At 53.6% G+C, this 18,420-nt stretch overlaps 1 protein-coding gene across 8 annotated transcripts in view; it reads left to right on the forward strand.

The window, feature by feature from the left end:
- mink1 (misshapen-like kinase 1) overlaps nt 1–18,420 on the forward strand; it is a 38,937-nt gene that overhangs the window by 14,883 nt on the left and 5,634 nt on the right. Inside the window, exons 5-31 of one of the 8 annotated variants that reach the window (XM_069186719.1) lie at nt 179–269; nt 876–1,006; nt 1,104–1,158; nt 1,473–1,551; nt 1,979–2,154; nt 2,329–2,398; nt 3,686–3,896; nt 4,039–4,146; nt 6,510–6,596; nt 6,910–7,113; nt 7,389–7,559; nt 8,168–8,446; nt 8,706–8,785; nt 8,896–8,999; nt 9,457–9,551; nt 10,022–10,045; nt 11,140–11,288; nt 12,007–12,127; nt 12,549–12,671; nt 13,061–13,172; nt 13,410–13,577; nt 13,680–13,823; nt 14,508–14,642; nt 16,177–16,277; nt 16,504–16,653; nt 17,366–17,525; nt 17,828–17,967. In XM_069186719.1, the coding sequence (XP_069042820.1) occupies nt 179–269; nt 876–1,006; nt 1,104–1,158; nt 1,473–1,551; nt 1,979–2,154; nt 2,329–2,398; nt 3,686–3,896; nt 4,039–4,146; nt 6,510–6,596; nt 6,910–7,113; nt 7,389–7,559; nt 8,168–8,446; nt 8,706–8,785; nt 8,896–8,999; nt 9,457–9,551; nt 10,022–10,045; nt 11,140–11,288; nt 12,007–12,127; nt 12,549–12,671; nt 13,061–13,172; nt 13,410–13,577; nt 13,680–13,823; nt 14,508–14,642; nt 16,177–16,277; nt 16,504–16,653; nt 17,366–17,525; nt 17,828–17,967 (3,468 nt within the window). The other 7 variants (XM_069186722.1, XM_069186721.1, XM_069186720.1 and 4 more) reach the window with 7 other exon arrangements.

Below are 18,420 nucleotides of genomic sequence, written 5' to 3' on the forward strand. Positions count from 1 at the left end.
TAAATTCTGCACTTTTAACTATATATCCTGTATATATATATATCCATTGTTAGAAATGGAAATAAACGACAACCCAAATACCTATCATTTTGTATTCATAGTTTCTGTTTTTTACTACCAGCATGTAAAACCCCATGCTTGTCTATTTAAATATCCATCTCTCTGTCTGTCTGTGCAGGGCCTGTCTCACCTCCACGCCCACAAGGTCATCCACAGGGACATCAAGGGCCAGAATGTCCTGCTGACCGAGAATGCTGAGGTCAAGTTGGGTGCGTGCTGACGTCGCCTGAGCTGAGCCTCAGGAACATGGATTCATCAGTGGTGGGGCTGGGGGGCAGAGCGCAGGGGACTCGTTCGCCGTGTAGTTCCCAGTACTGCTTCCTGGAACCCCCTTAATCTTAATCTTTCAGTTTTAACACTGAGCTCTCGTTAGCTAATTGTGCCCCCAGTTGGACTAATTGAGACCGTTTTCAATCATTTGGAATGCCTCAGAAACTGGGAGTTTCAAGTTACCCATTAGTTTACGTTGCTACCTTGAAACCTGCAGGTGTGTGTATGATGAACCCAGTTTGAAAGGTCCAAGTAGATCAGTTAAGAGACCCATTCATTTCGATCCAAAGTCATTGAGGCCCCAGCTCTCAGATCTGTGGTATCGGGGTACAGAGACCTCTGGCAGTGACCAGGATTCTAGTTCTGTTGAAGCACCCAACAGGCGGTGAAGGAGTCCAGCCAAGTACTCCCACAGTAACCCGAGTCTCACTTGAAACTTCCAGTACAGTACTTCCTGGCTGGACTTGTTAAGTATGCACACTGAGCACATGGCAGTGGAGGAGTGGAAAGGGGCTGTATAACCCCCGTCTCTCTGCATCCCTCAGTGGATTTCGGCGTGAGCGCGCAGCTGGACCGGACTGTGGGCCGGCGGAACACCTTCATCGGCACGCCTTACTGGATGGCTCCGGAGGTCATCGCCTGTGACGAAAACCCAGACTCCACGTATGACTACAGGGTGAGACTTGTGGGCCAGTCAGCCTCTCCCTCGCTGCGTGTCTCTGTCCCGCCCCCCGTGCCTGTATTAACTCCGCTGTCTCTGCATCTCTGCTCAGAGTGACATCTGGTCTTTGGGAATCACGGCGATAGAAATGGCGGAGGGAGCCCCACGTGAGTACTCACAGACTGCCCACAGAGATGACCGATTTGGCTTTTTCTTCCACTGGAGCACAGACTGTCTGAAGTGTCTCTGCTGAGAAATTTCCCTTCTGTCTTTGTGTTTCTTTGAGTGAGTGCCTGTCTGTCTTTCAGTGCAGTCTGAATGGACTGTAGTGTCCAGTGTGTCTGTATTAACCCCTCTCTCTCTCAGTGCAGTGTTAATGTACTGTAGTGTCCAGTGTGTCTGTATTAACCCCTCTCTCTCAGTGCAGTGTTAATGTACTGTGGTGTCTAGAGTGCATGTTTTAACCCTTCTCTCTCTTCAGCATTGTGTGACATGCACCCAATGAGAGCCCTGTTTCTGATACCCCGGAACCCTCCTCCCAAACTAAAGTCGAAGAAATGGTAAGGCTCAACTGTTTTCAAACTCTTTCCCACTCTGTTTTCTTCATTTGTGTGTCTTCCATACTCAGGTTTCCTTATCTACTAGATCACTTTTCCCATTGCTCTCTCAGTGCAGTGTTAATGGACTGTAGTGTCCAGTGTGTCTGTATTAACCCCTCTCTCTCAGTGCAGTGTTAATGTACTGTAGTGTCCAGTGTGTCTGTATTAACCCCTCTCTCTCAGTGCAGTGTTAATGGACTGTAGTGTCCAGTGTGTCTGTATTAACCCCTCTCTCTCAGTGCAGTGTTAATGTACTGTAGTGTCCAGTGTGTCTGTATTAACCCCTCTCTCTCAGTGCAGTGTGCTTGTATTAACCCCTCTCTCTCTCAGTGCAGTGTTAATGTACTGTAGTGTCCAGTGGGCCTGTATTAACCCCCCTCTCTTGCAGGTCTAAAAAGTTCATGGACTTCATTGAGAGCTGTCTGATTAAGACCTACACCAGCCGACCATCTACCGAGCAGCTGCTGAAACACCCCTTCATCCGGGACCAGCCCACTGAGCGACAGGTCCGCATCCAGCTGAAGGACCACATTGACCGCACCCGCAAGAAACGGGGGGAGAAGGGTCAGTACTGCCCGTCTCCGCTCTCACTTCCTCTCGGTCTTACTAGTATTAGCATCTTTTTTCTCGAGAGATACCTCCATCCTGTCCTTCTCTCTTTGTTCATGGTACTTGTATTAACCCCCTGTCTCTCACGGTCAGTACTGACTGCCTGCTTCCCCTGTCTCCCTGCTCTAGAAGAGACAGAGTACGAGTACAGCGGCAGTGAGGAGGAGGAGGAGAACCGTGGAGATGAGCGAGAGTCCAGGTATCTGCGCTCTTTCTCCCTCACCCTGCCTTTCATTTCAAATTCACAGCCATTTTACTGGTATGACTTACAGGATACATGAACCCCAGGGGTGCCTGTCTCTGAGCCCTCAGGGTGTCCCTCAGGCTGTGACAGACTGAACCCCAGGGGTGCCTGTGTCTGAGCCCTCAGGGTGTCCCTCAGGCTGTGACAGACTGAACCCCAGGGGTGCCTGTGTCTGAGCCCTCAGGGTGTCCCTCAGGCTGTGACAGACTGAACCCCAGGGGTGCCTGTGTCTGAGCCCTCAGGGTGTCCCTCAGGCTGTGACAGACTGAACCCCAGGGGTGCCTGTGTCTGAGTCCTCAGGGTGTCCCTCAGGCTGTGACAGACTGAACCCCAGGGGTGCCTGTCTCTGAGTCCTCAGGGTGGCCCTCAGGCTGTGACAGACTGAACCCCAGGGGTGCCTGTGTCTGAGCCCTCAGGGTGTCCCCCAGGCTGTGACAGACTGAACCCCAGGGGTGCCTGTGTCTGAGCCCTCAGGGTGGCCCTCAGGCTGTGACAGACTGAACCCCAGGGGTGCCTGTGTCTGAGCCCTCAGGGTGTCCCTCAGGCCGTGACAGACTGAACCCCAGGGGTGCCTGTCTGAGCCCTTGGCGTGTCCCTCAGGCTGTGACAGACTGAACCCCAGGGGTGCCCGTGTCTGAGTTCTCAGGGTGTCCCTCAGGCTGTGACAGACTGAACCCCAGGGGTGCCTGTGTCTGAGCCCTCGGCGTGTCCCTCAGGCCGTGACAGACTGAACCCCAGGGGTGCCTGTCTCTGAGTCCTCAGGGTGTCCCTCAGGCTGTGACAGACTGAACCCCAGGGGTGCCTGTGTCTGAGCCCTCGGCGTGTCCCTCAGGCCGTGACAGACTGAACCCCAGGGGTGCCTGTCTCTGAGCCCTCAGGGTGGCCCTCAGGCTGTGACAGACTGAACCCCAGGGGTGCCTGTGTCTGAGCCCTCAGCGTGTCCCTCAGGCTGTGACAGACTGAACCCCAGGGGTGCCCGTGTCTGAGCCCTCAGGGTGGCCCTCAGGCTGTGACAGACTGAACCCCAGGGGTGCCTGTGTCTGAGCCCTCAGCGTGTCCCTCAGGCTGTGACAGACTGAACCCCAGGGGTGCCTGTCTCTGAGCCCTCAGGGTGTCCCTCAGGCTGTGACAGACTGAACCCCAGGGGTGCCTGTCTGAGCCCTGTTCTGTTGTGGGTGTGCAGTGGCAGCTTGTCCAGATCCTTGACCGCTCTTCCTCTGCCTCGCCCTCCGCTTCCCCCAGCTCCATCCTGAACGTGCCGGGTGAGTCGACGCTGCGCCGTGACTTCCTGCGGCTGCAGCAGGAGAACAAGGAGCGCTCCGAGGCCTTGAAGAGGCAGCAGGCCCAGCTGGCCGCCCAGCGCCGCGACCCCGAGGAGCACAAGCGCCAGCTGCTGCACGACCGGCAGAAACGGATCGAGGAGCAGAAGGAGCAGAGGCGCCGGCTGGAGGAGGTAACTGCTCAGGCCCCAGGAGCTCGGCAAGGGAGAGCGCTCAGGAAAACAGGCTGCTGCTGCTGCAAGTGGCGTGGTTGCACCAGTAGGGGGCGCTCTCCCGCCCGTGCTCATGTGTTCGCCTGCCTCGCTTTCCCTGCAGCAACAGAGGAAGGAGCGGGAGCTGGTGAAGCAGCAGGAGAAGGGGCCGCACCGCCGGCTGGAGGAACTGAGGAGGGAAGAGGACCGCAGGATGGCGGAGAGAGAGCAGGTGAGCATTTGCCATGAGGTCCAGTCTGAGTGAGATCTGGGCATGGATCTCCAGCTGGATAACGGCAACCATCCCAGCACAGGGACAGTGGGGACCAATCACGGCACAGCACTCGGGACAGAGTTAGCTAATCTCAGCCAGCCACTGTACAGTGTGTGGTCCCAGAACCAATCACAGCACAGCGCTGGGATTTCTGTCCAATGACAGCACAGCGAGTTGAACGAGGAACCAGCCAGCTGAAGCGGAGATTTTGGAACCAGGGGCCAATCAGATTTCTTAACTCCACGGTGCATCTGTGATTTACAGGAGGCCCCTCACATCTCATCTCTGCTGCTGCCATCTGAACAGACTAGTGTTCCCAGGGGGCGGGCATTATGTTTCCTGTTGTCTCTCTCACCCCTTGTTCATTTCCTGTGAAACTGTTTGAGTAAATGGACAGGGTTTACCCGTGGGTGTTTCAAATATTTAGTACCTTGACTGTTAGCTGGTGGGTTCTGCTTATTATAGAGTCAGGGATAAGTAACATTTTCATGCAAACCTGTTTTGGAACACGAGTTTCCCAACAAGGGAACTGCTGCTCAGCCTTGTGAGGTAGTGAGAGGAAGAACCAGGTGAAAAAGAGACACACCTGGTCTAGTTGAATAACTGGCTGCCAGAGGGAGTGAAAGCTCACGAGGAGCAGGTGAGTGTGTGAGTGGAATAGGTCACTCCCCTGGGGTTTTGAGAGGCTTTCAATCCGCCTCCGGGCTCCAGCTGGGAAGGAAGGAGTGAGATCTCAGGAGCAGCGGGAGTGAGTGAGGAAACACAGCTGAGACAGGCTGCCCGTGTGATAGTCCATTCGCCAGGCTCAGAGGGGAAGTGTGCGCTGAGGAACAGGCCTGGCCAGCTGAGCCAGGGTGAAGAGGTGCTCACACCTGGAGGAGTGGGGCATCGCCGAGCCAGGTTAGGGGTGCATCTCCCGGGAGGGAGGAGTCCTGGAGCTGGGCAGTTTGTTTCAGACACCCTCAGGCTCTTTGACGAATTGTCTGCTGCTTTCAGTCCTAAGTGCCGCTCCTCTTATTTTGCACTGGTAAACCTTGGTCTTCGTTTTGCTTTCGATCTTGCGAATACAGTCTCTTTCGGTTGACTTTGTCGGTAACCTTTCAGGATTTGTTAAAGGCTAAAGAGATCCAGTTGTCAGTGGGTTCTTAGACAAATGATTCTTCTTCCTCTTTTTTGAGCTCATTCTTTTTCGCACTCATTCCAAGGATGTTAGTTGTCGTGTTACATCGGCATTAGTAACAAGGTTTAACATGCAGTCACTGCTCTGTATGGACCAAACAGTACGTTTCACTGCAGCCAGTCAGTATCAGCAGAGCCCAGAAACATTGTCTTGTGTAAACTGTCCCTTTTGCTGCTGTCTGTCCCTCTTTCTCCTTCCTGGCGAAAGCTTTTTCCTGCTGTTTCCTCCCATGGCGATATTCTGATTGGTCAGCGCAGAGTCTGGTAACTGTCGCAGGACCAGGCCTCTCAGTCAGGGTCAATTTAACACCTCCTCTTCCGGGGAAAAAAAAGCGCAGTGTGGCAGAAGTCAAGGAAAAGATGGCCTGGTGTAGGACAACAACAGGATGACATAGGACGACATCATTGTGGCACAGTACAAGATGAATGTGAACAGGCTAGGGAAAGTGTGCCATGGCACAAGGCATTGGCACAGACAACAGTGTGACCACACAGCACTACAGTAGTGTGACAGGTCAGTGACAGTGTGACCACACAGCACAAGGGATGTGTGACACAGGGTATTGACAGTGTGAGCGCACAGTACAAACGTAGTGTGTCACACGGTATTGACAGTGACCAAACAGCACAAGGGATGTGTGACACAGAGTATTGACAGTGTGAGCACACAGTACAAGAGTAGTGTGACACAGGGTATTGACTGTGTGATCACACAGCACAAGAGTAGTGTGACACAGGGTATTGACTGTGTGAGCACACAGCACAAGAGTAGTGTGACACAGGGTATTGACTGTGTGAGCACACAGCACAAGAGTAGTGTGACACAGGGTATTGACTGTGTGTCCACACAGTACAAGGGTAGTGTGACACAGGGTATTGATTGTGTGTCCACACAGCACAAGAGTAGTGTGACACAGGGTATTGACTGTGTGTCCACACAGCACAAGTGTAGTGTGACACAGGGTATTGACAGTGAGCACACAGCACAAGGGAAGTGTGACACAGGGTATTGAAAGTGACCACACAGCACAAGGGTACTTGGCACAGGACAGGGACAGCCTGACATAAAGTCTTGCATACGATTTCTGCTCTTTTTTATCTTTCCTTTCCTTCCTTGTCCTTTTCTTTCTCCCTCTCCCTAGGAATTCATAAGGCATAAGTTAGAGGAGGAGCAGCGACAATTAGAAATACTCCAGCAGCAGCTACTGCAGGAACAGGCTCTGCTCATGGTAACCCCAGCCACCTCACCCTTTCCCCCGGATGCATGCGAAACGTAGCCCCTGGCACAGGCCGGCCCGAGCCAGCACGAGTCCCGGCGGTTCAGGGCCTGCTCCGAGGTGCTGTTTTAGTGCTGCTTGGTGAGCTCCTGGGCCTGGGGTACAGGCCATAGGGGTGCCAGGGGCTGGGACTTGGGCATAGGGGGACTGGGGTAGAGGGTGTGGGAGGACAGGGGACGCGTGCCGGGGGTGTGCAGGGTGGGGGGAATCGCATGGGGACACGGTGTGCAGTGTCGTGACTGTGGCTCGCCGGCGCCCCCTGCAGGAGTACAAGCGCAAGCAGCTGGAGGAGCAGCGGCAGTCGGAGAGGCTGCAGAGGCAGCTGCAGCAGGAGCACGCCTACCTGGTCTCTCTGCAGCAGCAGCAGCAGCAACAGCAGCAGCAGCAGCAGCAGCAGGACAAGAAGCCCCAGCTGTACCACTACAGCAAGGGCCTGGAGCCCAACAACAAGCCTGCCTGGGCCCGAGAGGTACCACCCCCTCGCCTCCGGCTCTGACCTCAGGGCTGATCCCAGTAGCCCCAATACTGACCGGACACTGACCTCCATACTGACCCCCCGAGCTACAGTTACTTATTCTTAATACTGACACCAGTAAGACTGACCCTAATTTTTATTTCTGATGTTAATTCTGGCCCCAAAGACCTTTGACCTTCCTACCCCTGATACTGAGCCTTACATGTCCCTTCAGTTGATACAGACATGTCCGCTGTGTCTGGACTGAACCCTGCTTCTCTCACCCGCAGGTGGAGGAGCGCTCAAAGCTGAACCGGCAGAACTCACCCAAGATGGGCACCACTGTCTCTGACACAGCCCTCCAGTCGCGCTCCGAGTCCATCAGCCAATCAGGAGCCTCCCAGGCAGCGCAGACCCCGCCCATGCAGAGGCCCGTCGAGCCGCAGGGCAGCCAGAGCAAGGTCTGTCCGCCCGACTGCGTGCGTCTGTCCCTGACCGGCAGGGCTTGTCTGATGGCCTCTGACTTTCTGTCTGCGACTGTCTGTGTTTGTGCCTGTGGCTGCGTGTGGGCGTGTCTGTGGTTGTGTGTCTGTTGTCGGTCACTCTGTGGGATCGCACTGACTTGTCTATCCTGCTGCATTAACCACTCTCTCAGGCCCAAACCCCACTAAAACCATTCGTCCTGCTGTCTCGCTCTCTGCCTGTCTGTCTGCATTAGCGCCCTCTTGCTCTCTCTGTTCCTCTGTTTCTCTGTCTCAGTGGCTCAGTACAGTCTGGCTGTGCTGTGTCGGCTGCAGCTGTATTAACCCCTCTCCCTTTTTTCTCCTCTCCTTTTTTTTTCTTGCTCTTGGCCTCCCTTCTGCTCCTGCCCCCTGGCCCCATCCCTGATTTCCCATTCCCTTCCCGTTCTCTCACTCTTCCACACCCCCTCTCCCCTGTGCTGTCTCACTCCTATCCCACCACACCTCCACGCAATCTTGCCTTCTATCTCATCCACCACTCTTCACTCTTTCTCTCTTATCCCCTGTCCCCATCACCCTCTGTCCCCTCCTGTCCTTCCCCCTTTCAGTTCCAGATGGCTCACCTGGTCCCGCTGAAACCCTATGCGGCCCCTGTCCCTCGCTCCCAGTCTCTCTGTGACCAGCCCACTAAGACCATGTCTGCCTTCCCCACCCAGGACCCCTCCCCTGGCCCATCCCCCAGCCCCGCCCCCCGTGCTCTCCCCTGCAGGGAATTGGTGCGCCAGAATTCAGACCCCACCTCCGAGAGCCCCGCCCCCCAGCCCAGACCAATCAGAGATGACAGAGGACCCTGGATCCGCATGCAGGAGGCGGAGCAGCCTCCCAAGGTGAGAATGCCCACAACTGAGTTTGTTTTGCCCTCAGCCATTGGCCCCTGAGGGTTTTCATACCATACATGATTTGAACACGTAGTACAAGGGAACCTTTTGCTGACTATCTTCTTTTCCTTCATTATTTTCACCCCGTATACCTCTTCTCACACCCTGTCTCCCTCTGTATTTAACCAACATGCCTCTCTCTCACTCTGGCTCCCTCTCTGGATTAACCTGTCTCTATTTCTGTAGTTAACCTGTCTGTCTCTCTCAGGTGCCCCAGAGAACCACCTCTATTGCAGCGGCCCTCAACACCAACCTGTCCTCTGGAATCCGACACCCTGTCCGGGCCAGGTGAGAGGGCTTAGGTTTTCGGCCACAGTGTGCTCTGTGTGCGAGGACATCGTTCCGTTTCTGTCTGTCTGACGTTTCCTGTCTGTGTCGCCTTCCTCTTCCTCTCTCAGCAATCCTGACCTGCGGAGGAATGATGGCTGGGACCGTGGGGACAGCGTGAGCTCCGTCTCCAACCTCCCTCAGACAGGCTCTCTGGAGCGGCACCGGATCATGGGTGAGTGGGATTCGGGAGAGTCTGTATCCCTCACTGACACAGGGGTTGGTATTTCTGTCCTTGTCCAGATTCCCATCAACTCTCACTCCGTTTTTATTTTGTATTCTGTAGTCTGCCTGGTAAGTATTAATACTTCACACCTTAAACATCAAGAACATCAATAAGAGGCTCCTAACGAGAGGAAGCTACTGTATTATTCTGATCTTTCTCATTTTAGAGATAAATAGGTGGCTTAATGGGGCTCATAATTGGCTAAACTGGATTAGTTTTTAATAACACTAAAAAGTGTCAAGCGTATTGCAGAATCCTTGAATTTTTTTGGCGGAATTTCTGAGCTGATGTTCACTTTAAGGGAAGGTTCCTTGACGTAACGGAGAGATCGTCCGAGATGAAAACCAGCGTTGATGCCGTTAACCCGTCCTCTCCTGTCCTAAATATTTCTCCATCTGTCTTGTAGGTCCCTCCAAGATTGACGCCTCTCCCATCCTGTCCCAGGACAACCGACACAAGCCAGGGGAGTCGCGGACTGCCTCCCGGCCCAGTCGTCCTGCGGTGAGTCACCCCTCAAGGACAGGTTGCTAGTGAGGCCCAGTCCTTCAGGTTTTACAGTGTGTGGGAAGTAAACTTGGACTTTCTGCTCGTCAAGCTGGTGATTGTCTTGAGCATTAATGAGCGCGTGCCTTCTCCAGTGATGGACTAAATGGAAGAATTTCTTCAGGTTTCGGTTTTGGGCTATTTCTGTTTCTGTCTGTTCACTCTTCTTCAGTGCTCTGAGTGCTCCCTGATTGGGGATGTACATTCACTGATTCCCCTGATCCTCTGTTTCGATTCGGAAGAGCTGCACTAACTCAACCTTCTCTCCTTCTCTTCCTCCCCCCTTGTCGTTCTCTAACTGCCCACCTGGATGTCCATCCTCCTGCCTCCTCCTACTGTCTCTCCCTCCTCTTTCTACCCCTGCCCCTTTCCCCTCTGACTGTCCTCTCCTTTTCCTGCTGCTCTTCTTCCTCTCCTGTGACGTACAGAGCTATAAAAGAGCAATAGGAGAGGTCAGTACCTGAGCCCTGCCTGTCTCTGATTGTGTGATTAGTCTGTGAGTGTGTGAATGTGGACTCTTGTCTGTGAGTGGGTGTGCATGCAAGTCTGAGTGGGTGTAGTTTTGCACGCTAGTCTGTAAGGGAGTGTGGGTGTACTCGCTAGTCTGTAAGGGAGTGTGGGTGTACTCGCTAGTCTGTAAGGGAGTGTGGGTGTGCGCGCCAGTCTGTAAGGGAGTGTGGGTGTGCACTAGTCTGTGAGTGTATGTGGGTGTGCACGCTAGTCTGTAAGGGAGTGTGGGTGTACTCGCTAGTCTGTAAGGGAGTGTGTGTGGGTGTGCGCGCTAGTCTGTAAGGGAGTGTGGGTGGGTGTGCGCGCTAGTCTGTGAGTGTGTGTGGGTGTGCGCGCTAGTCTGTGAGTGTATGTGGGTGTGCGCGCTAGTCTGTGAGTGTGTGTGGGTGTGCACGCTAGTCTGTGAGTGTGTGTGGGTGTGCACGCTAGTCTGTGAGTGTGTGTGGGTGTGCACGCTAGTCTGTGAGTGTGTGTGGGTGTGCGCGCTAGTCTGTGAGTGTGTGTGGGTGTGCGCGCTAGTCTGTGAGTGTGTGTGGGTGTGCGCGCTAGTCTGTGAGTGTGTGTGGGTGTGCGCGCTAGTCTGTGAGTGTGTGTGGGTGTGCGCGCTAGTCTGTGAGTGTGTGTGGGTGTGCGCGCTAGTCTGTGAGTGTGATGGTGTGCGCGCTAGTCTGTAAGGGAGTGTGAGTGTATGCTAGTCTGTAAGGGAGTGTGGGTGTGCACTAGTCTGTGAGTGTATGTGGGTGTGTACACTACTCTATTAGTGTGTGTGGATAACTGACAGTCTCTTTCTCCGTTGTACTTTGAGGCCTTCCATATGTTTTTCTGTTTTTATTTCCATTTTATTGGCTATATAATCATACTTTACTGCTTTCAATCAGCTTGACCATCCTCCATTTGTTTTCCAGTGTGTATCTGAAGGCAGCAGTGTCTACAGCCTGTGTGTCCACCTGTCTGTGTGTGGGTCAGTCGGTCTGTCCTCCAGTCTGTGATTTCTGATTCGCTCTTCTCACTTGGTCTGTCCACTTGGTGTGTCCAGGACCACGGCCTGTTCTCCAAGGAGCGTCCTGAGGAGCCCCCACGTCCCCCCGCCAAGGCCATGGACTACTCCTCTTCTAGCGAGGACAGCGACAGCAGCGAGGAGAGCGAGAGCGGAGACAGAGAGGAGGAGGACAGTCCCACTGACCGGTGAGGGATAGGGAGAGAGAGGAGGAGGAGGAGGACAGTCCCACTGACCGGTGAGGGACAGGGAGAGAGAGAGAGAGGAGTAAGACGGCCCCACTGACCGGTGAGGGACAGGGAGAGAGAGGAGGAGGAGGAGGACAGTCCCACTGACCGGTGAGGGACAGGGAGAGAGAGGAGGAGGAGGACAGTCCCACTGACCGGTGAGGGACAGGGAGAGAGAGGAGGAGGAGGACAGTCCCACTGACCGGTGAGGGACAGGGAGAGAGAGGAGGAGGAGGAGGAGGAGGACAGCTCCACTGACCGGTGAGGGAAAGGGGGAGAGAGAGGAGGAGGAGGACAGCCCCACTGACCGGTGAGGGACAGGGAGAGAGGAGGAGGAGGAGGAGGAGGACAGCCCCACTGACCGGTGAGGGACAGGGAGAGAGAGGAGGAGGACAGCCCCACTGACCGGTGAGGGACAGGGAGAGAGAGGAGGAGGAGGACAGCCCCACTGACCGGTGAGGGACAGGGAGAGAGAGGAGGAGGAGGACAGCCCCACTGACCGGTGAGGGACAGGGAGAGAGAGGAGGAGGAGGACAGCCCCACTGACCGGTGAGGGACAGGGAGAGAGAGGAGGAGGACAGTCCCACTGACTGGTGAGGGACGGGGAGAGAGAAAGAGGAGGAGGAGGAGAACAGTCTTTCTCTCTTTTTGTTGATTATAACCAACCTCTGTCTCGTAGTGTTCGAGACCCAGACTCGGACTCCGTCAACACAATGGTCGTCCATGACGAGGAGGGGGAGGAGTCGGGCATCGACACCTCGGCTGGCAACTATGGTGACCAAACCATGGTGGTACAGAGGGTGAGTGACCGCCAGCTTTGTTACGTGCTGTGTGACAGGTTTGTGGTGATAGCTTTCAGTGTATAAGAGTGGTGCTGACGTTACACTGTTGCGTTGCGCAGTGTGCTAATGACTAACAACGTAAGAAAGATTACAGATTCAACCTGCCCAGCCCCTCCAGTGGTTAGTAGCGAATTGATTTGGATCCCTTGATTCTGAAGAAGCCCGCTGGGCTGAAAGTGTTAAAGTCCTGGAGGATTTGAATCACTTGGTTCTGAAGAAGCCCGCTGGGCTGAAGGCTGTGGTGCGCAGCGTGGTGAAGGCTGTGGTGCGCAGCGTGGTGAAGGCTGTGGTGCGCAGCGTGGTGAAGGCTGTGGTGCGCAGCGTGGTGAAGGCTGTGGTGCGCAGCGTGGTGAAGGCTGTGGTGTTGTGTGTTGTACAGACCCCTGAGGAGAAGCGCAATCACAATGGCTACACCAACCTCCCAGATGTTGTGCAGCCTTCCCACTCCCCCACTGACCCCACCAGTCAGGGCTCTTCTCCCGGCAAGGACAGCGCTTACGATGTGAGACACTGTACTGGAATATCGACCTGTTTCTCTCTGCTTCTTTCTGTGTGCGTGAGTCAGGTTGCAGCTCAGTCTGAGTGCGTATTTGTGTCTGTGTGTATTATAAACCTGTCTCTGACTCTCTCTCCCTCCTTGTCTGTGTGTGAGTCTTGCAGTGTCTCAGTCTGAGTGTTTATTTGTGTCTCTGGGTGTTATTAACCTGTTTCTTTCTCCCTACCTCTGCACACTACAATGTGGGTGAGTCTCTGTCTTGGTCTGAGTGCGTTATTTGTGCATTATAAACCTGTCTCTGTCTCTTCCTCCTTATCTTTTCTGCCTCAGTGTTTGTTTCTCAGTATTATGAACCCGTCTCTCTGACTCTCCCCCTCTCTTTGGGTTGGCTCCAGTATCAGTCCCGTGGATTGGTTAAGGCCCCAGGAAAGGCCTCCTTCACGACCTTTGTTAACCTTGGGATGTACCAACCACAGGGGGGGCCAGGAGAATCCATCTCTGTGGCAGGTGAGTCTATGCTCTGCCATGCCATGCCAATCAGCCTGTCTGTGGGGCAGTGGCTCCCAGTCCTGTGCAGACCTGCTCTCTCTTTGTTTAAAGAGGCCGGGTGAATTTGGGGTCATCAGGGCTGTGTAAGTGTGACTCTGTTAAGGGTGAAACGGCTTGTTTGAGATTTTGAATGTCACAGACCGAGCCCGGTGTTTTGGACAGCTGCAGTTCGAACCTGTGCTTTTGTCTCTTCAGGCTTTGTGGGCAGCGAGAGCTCCCGGTTCGAGCAGTTGAAGCTGGAGGTCAGGAAGGGGTCGGTGGTAAACGTGAACCCCGCCAACACGCGTCCCCACAGCGACACCCCCGAGATCCGCAAGTACAAGAAGAGGTTCAACTCCGAGATCCTGTGTGCTGCTCTGTGGGGTGAGGCAGAGGAGGAGGGGCGGGGGGAGGGGGGGCGTGTCTGTGGCTAGCCCAGCACACCAGCCGTCGGCAGCGCCCTGACAGCGCGTGTGTTCCTGCCAGGGGTCAATCTGCTGGTGGGCACGGAGAACGGGCTGAAGCTGCTGGACCGCAGCGGCCAGGGGAAAGTCTACGGCCTCATCAACAGTCGCCGCTTCCAGCAGATGGACGTCCTGGAGGGGCTGAACCTGCTCATCACCATCTCCGGTAATGAACACAGCAGCCACCTGCCGCCGTCTCCACCGAGTCAACCCGTGACTCCAGCTCAAAACTGACTGCCACAGCTGTACCCTGCAGTCCCACAAATCACGTTAGCATTGTCACAACATCGTGACAACAAATTGACCTGCGGCTCCCAGCTGGCAGCCCACTGGAGCTCAGCAGGTGTGAGCCTGCCCAGTACCTGGATGGAAGACTCTTGGGAAAGCTAAGGCTGCTGCTGGAAGAGGTGCTGGTGGCACCAGTAAGGTGTGCTTAAAAAAAATCCCAGGGCATTTCTTGAGAAGAGTAGGGGTGTAACCCTGGCGTCCTGGTCAATTTTCCCCCTGGCCTTTACCAGTCATGGCCTCCTAATAATCCCCATCTGTAAACCGGCTTCATCTCTCTGCTCTCCTCCCCACTGAGAGCTGGTGTGTGGTGTGTGTACTGGTGCACTATGGCTGCTGTAGCATCATCCAGGTGGGGCTGCACACTGGAGGTGGTGGAGGGGATCCCCATTACCTGTGAAACGCTCTGAGTGGGGTGTCCAGAAAAGAGCTATATAATTGGGAAGTGTTATTTTTATGACCATGATTTTAACCATTCTCTCCCTTCTTGCCTTTCACTTGCCCCTTTCCCCTTCATGCTCTCATCTCTCCCTGTCGGCATCTTTTCCTTTCCCCTGGCTCTCAGGAAAGAAGAACAAGCTGAGGGTCTACTATCTCTCCTGGCTGCGCAACAAGATCCTGCACAACGACCCAGAGGTGGAGAAGAAGCAGGGCTGGACCACAGTGGGAGAGATGGAGGGATGTGTGCACTACAAAGTGGGTGAGTGAGTGAGAGAGGGATGTGTGCACTTCAAAGTGGGTGAGTGAGAGAGGGGTGTGTGCACTGCAGAGTGAGCGAGAGGGGTGTGTGCACTGCAGAGTGAGTGCGAGAGGGATGTGTGCACTGCAGAGTGAGTGAGAGAGGGATGTGTGCACTACAGAGTGAGTGAGAGGGGTGTGTGCACTACAGAGTGAGCGAGAGGGGTGTGTGTGCACTGCAGAGTGAGAGAGGGATGTGTGCACTACAGTGTGAGTGAGAGAGGGGTGTGTGCACTACAGAGTGAGCGAGAGGGGTGTGTGCACTGCAGAGTGAGAGAGGGGTGTGTGCACTGCAGAGTGAGCGAGAGGGGTGTGTGCACTGCAGAGTGAGTGAGAGAGGGATGTGTGCACTACAGTGTGAGTGAGAGAGGGATGTGTGCACTACAGAGTGAGTGAGAGGGGTGTGTGCACTACAGAGTGAGCGAGAGGGGTGTGTGTGCACTGCAGAGTGAGAGAGGGATGTGTGCACTACAGTGTGAGTGAGAGAGGGATGTGTGCACTACAGTGTGAGTGAGAGGGGTGTGTGCACTGCAGAGTGAGCGAGAGGGGTGTGTGCACTGCAGAGTGAGTGAGAGAGGGATGTGTGCACTGCAGAGTGAGTGAGAGAGGGATGTGTGCACTGCAGAGTGAGTGAGAGAGGGATGTGTGCACTACAGAGTGAGTGAGAGGGGTGTGTGCACTACAGAGTGAGCGAGAGGGGTGTGTGTGCACTGCAGAGTGAGAGAGGGATGTGTGCACTACAGTGTGAGTGAGAGAGGGATGTGTGCACTACAGAGTGAGTGAGAGGGGTGTGTGCACTACAGAGTGAGCGAGAGGGGTGTGTGTGCACTGCAGAGTGAGAGAGGGATGTGTGCACTACAGTGTGAGTGAGAGAGGGATGTGTGCACTACAGTGTGAGTGAGACGGATGTGTGCACTACAGAGTGGGTGAGAATGAGAGAGGGATGTGTGCACTACAGTGTGAGTGAGAGGGATGTGTGCACTATAGAGTGAGCAAGAGGGATGTGTGCACTACAGTGTGAGTGAGAGAGGGATGTGTGCACTACAGTGTGAGTGAGAGAGGGATGTGTGCACTACAGAGTGAGTGAGAGGGATGTGTGCACTACAGAGTGGGTGAGAGTGAGAGAGGGATGTGTGCACTACAGAGTGAGAGAGAGGGATGTGTGCACTACAGTGTGAGTGAGAGAGGGATGTGTGCACTACAGAGTGAGAGGGATGTGTGCACTACAGAGTGGGTGAGAGTGAGAGAGGGATGTGTGCACTACAGAGTGGGTGAGAGAAGAATTAGAAGAGGAGGAGTGCAGACAGATCAGGAGACATGAGTAGAAATCAAAAGAGATGAGGGGGAGTGCAGAGAGATCAGGATAGAAGGATATATTAAGAGGTGTGCAGAGAGATCAGTTTTGTAATAGCAGCAATTGAAAAATCTTAGGATGAGTGAAACACTTTATCTATCTACCTCTTTTACTCACTCTTTCATTCTCCCTGTCTCTCCAGTAAAATATGAGAGGATCAAGTTCCTGGTGATTGCTCTGAAGAACTCAGTAGAGGTATATGCCTGGGCACCCAAACCCTATCACAAGTTCATGGCTTTCAAGGTAGGAATACATATGACCTGAACACATTCATGAATCTTAACCCCTCTCACTCTGTTAATGTACTGTAGTGTCCAGTGTGTCTGTATTAACCCCTCTCTCTCAGTGCAGTGTTAGTGGACTGTAGTGTCCAATGTGTTTGTATTAACCCCTCTTTCTCTCAGTGCAGTTTTAGTGGACTGTAGTGTCCAGTGTGTTTGTATTCACCCCACTCTCTTTTTTTCCTCAGTCTTTTGCTGACCTGCCCCATAAGCCCCAACTGGTTGACCTTACTGTGGAAGAGGGTCAGAGATTAAAGGTGATCTACGGGTCAAGTGCAGGGTTCCATGCCATCGATGTTGACTCTGGAAACAACTACGACATCTACATACCTGTCCATGTCAGTTTCAAAATTTGATGAAAAGATGAAAAGTTTTAATCTGTAGTGTCCAGTGTGTCTGTATTAACCCCTCTCTCTCAGTGCAGTGTTAATGGACTGTAGTGTCCAGTGTGTCTGTATTAACCCTTCTCTCTCTCAGTGCAGTGTTAATGTGCTGTAGTGTCCAGTGTGTCTGTATTAACCCCTCTCTCTCTCAGTGCAGTGTTAATGTACTGTAGTGTCCAGTGTGTCTGTATTAACCCCTCTCTCTCAGTGCAGTGTTAATGTACTGTAGTGTCCAGTGTGTCTGTATTAACCACCCTCTTTCTTAGTGCAGTGTTAATGTACTGTAGTGTCCAGTGTCTCTGTATTAACCCCTCTCTCTCTCAGTGCAGTGTTAATGTACTTAATGTCCAGTGTGTCTGTATTAACCCCTCTCTCTCAGTGCAGTGTTAATGTACTGTAGTTTCCAGTGTGTCTGTATTAACCCCTCTCTCTCAGTGCAGTGTTAATGGACTGTAGTGTCCAGTGTGTCCGTATTAACCCCTCTCTCTCTCAGTGCAGTGTTAATGGACTGTAGTGTCCAGTGTGTCTGTATTAACCCCTCTCTCTCTCAGTGCAGTGTTAATGTACTGTAGTGTCCAGTGTGTCTGTATTAACCCCTCTCTCTCAGTGCAGTGATAATGTCCTGTAGGGTCCTGTGTGTCTGTATTAAAACCCTTCTCTCTCTCAGATCCAGAGCCAGGTGACTCCTCATGCCATAGTGTTCCTACCCAGCTCAGAGGGCATGGAGATGCTGCTGTGCTATGAGGACGAGGGTGTCTACGTCAACACTTATGGCCGCATCATCAAGGATGTGGTGCTTCAGTGGGGGGAAATGCCCACCTCTGTTGGTAAGGTGCTGTATTCACTATGTGGTGATGGGAGGGAGGGCGTGGGCCAAGTACAGTATATATGCCAGTCCATAGTGTTTAAGGTCAGTATATATCATGTTTTGGAGGAGGTTGTGTATGATTGCAGGCATCAGGATTGCCCCTGAGAAAAGATTCTTCTCTTAGTTAATTGGGTGGTAGTTAGTGTCGCTTGTTAAACTGCCCAGTTTTGTCTGTGACTGCCTCCTGCAAGCTGCACCCAGGCAGTGGGAGCTGGAGACCAGGTGGTGTTTACCTGTGGCGCTGTCCCCTCTCTCTTCCAGCCTATATCTGCTCCAATCAGATCATGGGCTGGGGCGAGAAGGCCATTGAGATCCGCTCGGTGGAGACCGGCCACCTGGACGGAGTCTTCATGCACAAGAGAGCCCAAAGACTCAAGTTCCTGTGTGAGAGGAATGACAAGGTCAGGAGTGTTGCAGTTCATTTACATAAACGCTGAATGTTTCACGCCGTCCTAACTCCAGCTTTTCAACCATTTTACTCCTTCTGTTCCCCAGCTCTACACCAACACTGCATGTTCACAGTGTATATATATGAAGTGTGATAATACTCAAGCATTTTATACCTTCACGCTGTCTTTACAAACGCTGAAAAGGTTTGCTTTACTCGGTTATGTACCTTAATGCTGGTATGGCATGGTACAGGGCAGAGTGGTGGCTCTGTGGCTCAGGATCTGCGCCTGTGGCTGGAAGGTTGCCGGTTCAAATCCCGCAGCCGGCAGAGGAATCCTACTCTGTTGGGCCCCTGAGCAAGGCCCTTAACCCTAACTGCTCCGGGGGGCTGTATAAATGGCTGACCCTGCGCTCTGACCCCAAGCTTCTCTCTCCCTGTCTGTGTGCCTGTGTGTCTCATGGAG

This window comes from Lepisosteus oculatus, chromosome 3, assembly GCF_040954835.1.
Source record: "Lepisosteus oculatus isolate fLepOcu1 chromosome 3, fLepOcu1.hap2, whole genome shotgun sequence".
Taxonomy (NCBI): Eukaryota; Metazoa; Chordata; class Actinopteri; order Semionotiformes; family Lepisosteidae; genus Lepisosteus; species Lepisosteus oculatus.